Raw genomic sequence first — 8,689 nt, forward strand, 5'->3', positions numbered from 1 at the left:
GTAGTTGGTGTACTGTTCTAATCTGTAGTCTTTGTTTGCTATGCATGACTGCTCATGGATGCTTGTATGTTGATGTGATGATCGAGTATAGACGGTGAGCAATTCTCGGGTGATCAATAGTACTACTTTGATGACCAGGACCAGCAAGGAAACTTTAAGCAAGGCAAGTATAGCATGGGATCTCCTTGTCCTATTCACCATTTAATTATTTAGTCATGTGCATGTGTCTAATTTGATACATGTAAGGATCTCCTAGTTATTGTAAACCAGTGTCAACCTTTTGAGCTTCATAAACTCATGTTATTCTTGTTGAGTACGAGATGTATTTACGCTTGTTTATTTTTACTATTTGGATAAAAATCTCGGATGGGTAACAGATGACAATGTTTATGAGGACTACCCTGAGGATTACTAGACTTGTGCTTCACCAGTCGACGTCAATATGGAATTTGAGGCTCTTGTGAAGAGTAGTTACCTAGTTCTTCCGTTTTCATGATAGACTTGATATTATTGTAATGGATTATTGTTCGCGATGTAATAAACAATGTGATGATACTTTGTAATTTGTCAGCTTATGTGTGCGACTGATCTCTGGGCGCACATAAGATTTATGCATCCCATTTTACCCTTAAAATCGGGTGTGACAAATATTGCTCGTGGATGCTTGTATGTTGATGTGATGATCGAGTATAGACGGTGAGCAATTCTCGGGTGATCAAGAGTACTATTTTGATGACCAGGACCAGCAAGGAAACTTTGAGCAAGGCAAATATAGCATGGGATCTCCTTGTCTTATTCACCATTTAATTATTTAGTCATGTGCATGTGTCTAATTTGATACCCGTAAGGATCTCCTAGTTATTGTTACCTTGTACTTTGATTACCGATGGGTTATACCTGCATATGGGTAGCTGCTAGCGCTCAAATTAACTATACATGATCCGAATGATGATTAATGGTTCTATGGAACGAATGGTAAAACTTGCTCTTAGCAACTGGACAATAGGGCGAGAGAGCAATTGGCTTTTGTACAAGATGCTCTTGGCCTCCCTAAGGACTTATCTATTGGCAAAAACTAGAACATATAGTATAATCGGGGGTATCACATGGCTCTGGCTTTAGCTCAGTAGCAGGACATTTTCTAGCTTGTTAGTAATTACCCAAAAGGGCACAAATGGGGCCTGCCGAGCTGAGTATAGTGCGACCTCTGTCCCTATGTGTATAGCTTGCGCGGAATGTGCCATTCGAAAGGGGACTCTATATTCCCTTGCCGAAAAAATCTAGCGGCTACTAATTTGTTAGGGAAACCTTTGAAAGGCTTTATAGTGAATCCTACCAACCTCCCTAGGAAGGGTGTCAAGAGATTAGATACCTCGGGCGAAAGGGTAAATCACGGCTCTCGGGTAAAGATGTACAAACTCTGCTGAGTATTAAAACTGGTATATCAGCCGTGCTCATGGACACGAGCGGCCCAAAAAATGACGGAATAGCTGCTCACTTGATGATGATGTTATTAATGATGATAATTCTAATGATGAATATTATTCATATTTATGATCATGTGGATTAAATGGGGCTTAAGCACAACTAAATGCTAATATAGTGCTAAAACTTTGACTTACTAAAATGCTAACCGCAGTAACCTAGTGTCAGCCTTCTTAGCTTCATAAACCCATGTTATTCTTATTGAGTACGAGATGTACTTACGCTTGTTTCTTTTTACTATTTGGATAAAAATTCTAGATGGGTAACAGATGGTAATTAAAGATATGAAGGCACGCCGAATCGGTGGTCTTCTAGGATGTCCACGTACGCTCTTTTTATTTGATGCATTAGATAGAGATTCCATGGCTCGGATGAAGCGTGTCCTAGCCGACCTTCATACATCCGCTCCGTACTACAGTCGAATAGAAACAAGTTGGATAGCCAAACATTTAATGCCTGCGCTGACCATGTACGATCGGCACTGGATGGGCCACCAACCATGTACGATCAGCACTGAATGGGCCACCGACCATGCACTGACCGGCATGGCTCCCATACCGTCTCCATCTCCGATTCTCATCCCATCCCCATTTCCATTTCTCACTCACACAGGCACCCGACCCTATCGCCACCAACCCTAGCCGAACGAGCTCCATCTCGTCGCTAGCACTGGCCTCCTCCTCCTCTGCTCCTCCCTTCTTTCCCCTGCAACCCTAGCCCCAATGAGCTCCACGGCACTGTCAGCGCCATAGCCGTCGGTCGTCTCTCCGGTGTCGGCGGCCACCCCTCCCCCCGCCCGCTTCCCCCTCCCCTACCCCTCCATCTCCCAACGGCGCGACCACTATACCCCGTGACAGCACGACCGCGTCTGTCCCGCCGGACCACGCTGCGTCGCGGCCGGCGTGGAGGCACTCAAAAAGTCCATCCGAGGCCTCGATGTGGCCGTGGTTCGGCCGCGCAGAACATTACCACCTCGCTGCATAGACGAATTGTGTCGTGTCCTCTTCCTCCCCCCGGTGGCTACGGGTCCAGCTACAGCAGCTGCGTGGACCGGTGGCCCTTGCCGGCGGCAACGGCGCTTGGGTCATGACCGGCCTCTGCTGCAAGCGCTTCCCTCATCTTCATCTCTGCCCAAGCTGGGTACTCCCACCTTGCTGCTGTCTTCGAGTAGATTGATGTCATCTAGGTTTGCGCCCCCTTCTTCTCAGTCTGGATCTGGGGTTCAGTCTCGATGGGGTTGTTGCGGCCTTCTCGATTTGGTTAGGTTTTGACTGACATCTCTGTGTTTCCTTTTCTTGAGGCCCTACAACTTGCCGGGAACGCCGCCGAGGATCCACATGGTCGTCACTGATAAAGGTCAGCACAGGAAAGCATGGTTGATAATTATATTTTCATAGTCCTGAAATTTTTATTGGATGCCCCTGAATCCGTTACTGACAAGATTTTCTCTAATACAACGACAATCTCTGAATACCTCATCTCTGAAGACCTTCCAGATGTATGATTCAGTGCCAGCCTGCTAAGTATTTTCTCGCTGTTCCTTTTGACAGGTTAGTGGACTATTCATTTTCTCCTACTTTACTACTGCAGGTTGATATTTCTGTTGTCGGTCTCACCAGCTTCAGTGGACCCGATGTCCCCTTTGATGTGGATGTCTTTGACTCTAGTGTACATTACATAAAGTTAATGAAGTAAGTAGCTTGTTCTTTCGTGTTTTCTTTCATTGAAGTGAGAATATCTGTGCTTTATATCATTACATGTTACCTGGATCATGTTGTGTAACAAGGGAATCTAATGATTTAATTACCGCCATCATTTCCGGACAATTTTTGACTTTGAAGCAATAAAAAAGCTGCTGGCTTCCCAAAAGTTTACATTCTGGTATTCATCTATGACTGCAACCATGTCACCATTGACATAATAATATTACTGTAACACATCTGAAATCTTGTTGTGCTCTTTTAGTTATGACGCGCTCCATGGTGTTGCTGGAGCTTATGCCAGACACATCTTTGTGGAAGAGCTTGGTGCTGATGAAAGCTCGTTGTTGAATTGTGTCCCGAAAGTAATGAGCTCTTCTATTGTCACAAATTTCTACTTAAAATGTGGCTTGGTATTAATTCATCACTTATGTTTTTGCAGGAGGACTTTGGAGGTGGTCATCCGGATCCTAACCTCACCTATGCAAAAGAGTTGGTTGAACGGATGGATCTTGGAAAGTCATCCTCAAATGTTGAGCCCCTTGAATTTGGCACTGCAGCTGATGGAGATGCTGATCGCAACATGATTCTGGGTAAAAGGTATGATATGTTCGAATATCTCACTATGTAGAAAATTTGTTTTGGATTCTAGAAAAGCACAAGGAATTCATGGTACTCCCCCTTTGCCTTGTTATAGATTCTTTGTGGCACCATCGGACTCTGTTACCATTATCGCGGCCAATGATGTCCAATCAATTCCTTACTTTGCTTCTGGCCTCAAGGGAGTTGCCAGGTGAAAAGCTCTCCTCCATACTGTGCTGCTAATATAACATCTAGATATATTGTCACTGTAAAAACTCTCACTGTAGGCTCGAAGCGGTAAACTTCACTGCAGCCTGCAGTAAAAATGCATGTTTCTCTCTACATTTTGTGCTCCATCTGTTTTAAGTCTGGCAGTGTTCTGCTCAATAAATCTGCTTAACATATCAGCGACAATACCATCTGGAACACAGTTTCTGCTAATGCCAACTTTTTCATCCCCCAGCCGTCTGACCTTAGATGCATTTAAAATTTCTCTATGCACTGATACGCTGCTTATGATAATCCATTGTTGTAGTTGCAGGAGCATGCCAATATCTGCTGCCTTTGATGTTGTTGCAAAGAATTTGAATATCAAGTTCTTTGAGGTAAAGTGTTGAGACCTTGGTTTGCAAGATTTTTGAATGCCAGATAAATCTAACATAAACAACCATGTTTCAGGTGCCTACTGGGTGGAAGTTTTTTGGGAATTTGATGGATGCTGGAATGTGCTCAATCTGTGGTGAAGAAAGCTTTGGCACTGGTAATATTTGGCTTCTGGCTATCATTTATATACATGCGAATCACAGTAGTAAACATGCTAGCACCTCTTGTATCGTCATGTTAGATGGGTAAATTGTGTTAACATGAATGGGGCAAATCACTTGTTGTGTTCTGATAGTGAGCTCTCTCGCCCTTTTATTGAGTCGGTCGTGAATCCAACCCATAGTAAGGTCAAGGACTTGTTGGTATTTGGTATAGACATTATTGAGATGTTTATATGTACTACTTTGGCCAGGGTCTGACCACATTCGTGAGAAGGATGGCATCTGGGCTGTGCTTGCATGGCTTTCTATTATTGCTTTCAAGAATAAGGACAACCTTGGAGGAGATAAGCTTGTCAGTGTTGAAGATATTGTCCGTCAGCACTGGGCCACATATGGTTGCCATTATTACACACGCTATGACTATGAGGTACTAACTTTTTTTGACATGCGCTTTGCATATATGTACCACATGTTTTAGATATCATTCTAAATGCACAAGTTTGTTTGTGAAGGATGTTGGCGCGGGGGCTGCTAAGGAGCTTATGGCAAACCTAGGAAGCATGCGGTAATAATCTTGTTACAGTGTTGTAATTGGGAGCATGTTTCTTCTAATCTTGTTTTCCTTTGAAAAGCTTCTTCTAATCTTGTTAGAAGTGTTTCTGGTTTGTTCGAGCATTTGCGTATCATTTTTTCCTTTCTGAAGAGAACAAAAAAAATTTACTCACCTGTATAACCTGTCACTAATGTTTTGATGTTTGTTTGGTGAGGCTTAGTTATCAACCGTCCGAGAATTAACCATTCCTGTGTGATCTGGTTGTAGACCCTATCTTCTTAAGTTCCTTGTAATTGCGAATCATGAGTGGCATTATGGCAGGGGATCGTGGTTGTGGGTTGGGATATATTTGCATCGGTGTTGGTCTTGTTTGATGTGATCAGCACAACGGTGTTGGTTCAGCTCCATGATTTATAGGCCCGAGTGACCGGTGGTTCTGAACTTCTGATACATGTTCTATTCTTGTGATAGATGGCCCTCTGAACTCCATCCACCGAATTTTTGATGTTTTGGGATTGGAAATGAGTTGGTGTTTTGAAAGTGGAAATGAATCGAGTTCTTTTGAATGTTAATGAGAGCGGTGGCATAAACCATCTGTGCAAGTACGCCAAGATAAGCCGATTGAAGGAAACAACTAGAAACCCAGAAATTTCGACACGCATCAGCGATCACAAGCACACGACAAGCTAGGGAACTCGTTTTTCTTTTAAAATGAAAAAAAATGATTTAGAATGACTTTGACTTCGTCTTGTCTCATTCAACTCGGTTTGAAGTTGATAATTCAGGAGGCTATAAATAAAAGTATGCTAATTTCGAAGAAAGCTCAAAAGAAGTGTTCTTGGTTCGTTATCCAACACTAGAACTAGCATACAGCAGCTATTATTATGGGCATCTCAAGTTTCTTATAGCGTCAGTCTTGTTTGCCATCTACGCAGCCCGCCTCTCACACAGAGGTAGGTCAGTCCCCGCCGGAGAATCAAGGAGCCGCGGCGCCCTTGTCGCTGCCGTTGGAGTGCCTGGGCTCCCACATGATGGTTGTCTCCGCGATCAGCGAGGTCACCACGTACGGGTCCATGTTGCACGCTGGCCTCCTGTCCTCCAAGTAGCCTGAGGCAAACCAAGAAACCTCACAGGGTTCAGTTCAGCCGCAAGAACCAACCGAAGCAGCAGAAGGCCGCACTAGAAAGAAAGAAACTGGTTCCGCTGCCTCTCACCTTTGCCTTCCTTCTCGGTGTCGCGGCCCACCCGCACCGACGCCCCACGGTTTGCGACGCCCTTACGAGACAGACAAGAACATGATACGAACACACAGTCGATTAGAACACGAAAGATCGTTAGCATATATAGATGCATGCATTCTGCTTGCATATATAGATGCTCATTCACCAAGAATCCAAGATTGTATCAAGGGATCTTTCGGGTACATTAATTAAATTTAGCCCTGATACTTGTAGCTAGGAGTGCCATTGGTTATAGTTTATTTCATGCCTAACCTTGCCACGGCTAAGCTTAGTCAAATCATCAAGGGTAACGAGCCACACTTCTTGTGGCGGAGAATTTGGACTCCACAAAAGTGAAGTGTAACGCGCCACACTTTTTGTGACGAAAACTTTGGACTCCACAATAGTGAGAAGTTGTGCCTATAAAATAAATCTACAGAATGTGAGACGGTGCTAAGAAAACATGACAGCTGAAGTGGCCAAACAGTGGCAATGAATCAAAGACTAAAAATTGCTCGGCGAGTTTGCCCGTGAGCCTATGAACCAAACAAGTCCATTTGGGGGCTACAAAACTCTTATCCAATTATTTTACTTGTAGAAAACGAAGAGAGACCATTCAACCGTGCAACCCAAATGTTAAATGACTACTAGAATTGCCCAAAAAAAAGTTGACCACTACTCCCTCCAATCCAAATTATAGCTTATTTTGCTTTTTTTCTAAGTCAAACTTCTCTACCGCTACAAATAGTTATGCATGCATAGGTTCATGCAGCAGGCGAGGTGATTGATGGCAGCGGGTGACCCTGGCCTGGTCTACCACACCACAACACGCCATGCATGCACCTACAACTGGTCGGTGCAGAGGCGGACCAGACCATGCACCTCGGGGCGACGCGCGTGGGACTCCAGAGCACGCGTCATGCATAGGCGCGGGCGGCTGTCCGTGCTGGATCGGTTCTGGATCGTACCCGTAGAAAATCGAGTGCTCACCGCTCGAGAAACACTCGAGTACGGTATAGTTTTACCGAAAAAGGTAAAAAAAGATGTGGGTATCAGGGTGTGGTATAGATAGACAACAGAGCAAAGCAAAGGGAGCCATGCCTGAACAGAGGTCACTGGCATCCTCATGGTTCAGATAATTCTGAAAAGATGTTGTGATCTCACTTCATACAAAGGTTGGCGCATATTGTGGACAAGGAAGGGAAGGAAAGAAGAACACCTAGGAAAAGTTACCTTGGGTAGTAGGGAGTACTTAGAAAAGCCTGAGTGGATGTCAAGTCTCAAGCACTGTGCCCAGATCGACCACACTACGCACGTCGGGTCATTGTCACCGCGTGCCCTGCGGACGCCGTCGGTGTTGGGCCCGTTAGCACCTTGTCCTTGCATGGCCACGACATCATGCCGCACTCGCCGTCCTCGTGCACTGTGCGCCTCTACTTTTCTCATCCTCCGGTCCGCTTTTGATACTCGCCCTTGTCCCCGTACCGGACCCCCCCTCCCTTCTTTCTTCTTTTGGGGACAAGGCCGCCCACACGCCTCCCTCATCGAGCGAACCCTCTCTCCTCTCCTTTACCCCCCCCCCCCCCTTCGCTCACTTGCGCAGGAAGCACGCCATGGCCGGCTGTATCCCCACAGCGTGAACCAGCAGTGTATCCCATCCATGCCATCTCCACTTTTGGTGCGTTGTGCCCTATCTACGTTCGCCACTATAAGATGCCCTTGGTCCTTCCTCTTCTCCTTCATTCTCGTCCCTCTTGAGTCCGAAGCAGAGCTAAGAGATCCAGTCGTCATTGTGGAACTAGGTTCGTCTAACAGAGGTGATGGTGTAATCTGAGAAGAAGGGATCTGGTTTTCAAAGAAGTTCAAGTCTACTGTTGGTTAGTTTGGTCTTAGGGTTAACGATGTTTTACTTCTCAGTCTCCTGTTTCTGGATCTGTTGGTCATACGCCATGTTTTGGATAATCATTATCTTGTTGTTTCTCCATTGCCCTCGTCTATCCCGACTTCTGGACTAAGCCTTGATTGTACTAGGTTGCTCTTAACCATGTAACTTTAAATCCCGGTATAATTTAGTGTTCGACGCCGTGTAATCTTTCGTGTGATTCCAGATTTACGAAATGTGTTATAGTTTCGCCTAAGGGAAGTGGATCATAATTCACTCTTTTGTAAACCCTCGCGTTAAGAGACATACTTGTATTGTAGTTTTTGCTCTTTCCACCTATAATGCAATCCTAGCCAATGTTGTGCTTTGAATCTAAGCGTCTTAGTTGTCTGCGCACAACTCCATCAAATATTTCTTTCCGCTAACATGTCATTGATTTGCTGGCCTACAATAGGCACCATATAATGACAACCAACCTCTATGTTCGTTTACAACATTGTAAT

At 44.8% G+C, this 8,689-nt stretch overlaps 1 protein-coding gene and 1 long non-coding RNA gene across 2 annotated transcripts; one reads left to right on the forward strand and one right to left on the reverse strand.

Moving 5' to 3' along the window:
* Positions 1 to 3,917: 3,917 nt before the first annotated feature.
* Positions 3,918 to 5,100, forward strand: LOC136548953 (phosphoglucomutase, cytoplasmic 2-like). The gene is made up of 5 exons (XM_066540297.1): positions 3,918 to 3,978; positions 4,309 to 4,372; positions 4,446 to 4,527; positions 4,783 to 4,958; positions 5,044 to 5,100. Exons 2-5 carry the CDS (start codon positions 4,313 to 4,315, stop codon positions 5,098 to 5,100), a joined length of 375 nt encoding a protein of 124 aa, XP_066396394.1. The 5' UTR covers positions 3,918 to 3,978; positions 4,309 to 4,312.
* Positions 5,101 to 5,936: 836 nt separating this feature from the next.
* LOC136552379 (uncharacterized) lies at positions 5,937 to 7,509 on the reverse strand. The gene is made up of 2 exons (XR_010782814.1): positions 6,299 to 7,509; positions 5,937 to 6,191 (listed from the first exon to the last, which is right to left on the reverse strand). It is a non-coding gene; the product is annotated as an uncharacterized lncRNA (long non-coding RNA).
* Positions 7,510 to 8,689: the final 1,180 nt, after the last annotated feature.

This window comes from Miscanthus floridulus, chromosome 4 (genome assembly GCF_019320115.1).
Source record: "Miscanthus floridulus cultivar M001 chromosome 4, ASM1932011v1, whole genome shotgun sequence".
Classification (NCBI taxonomy): domain Eukaryota; kingdom Viridiplantae; phylum Streptophyta; class Magnoliopsida; order Poales; family Poaceae; genus Miscanthus; species Miscanthus floridulus.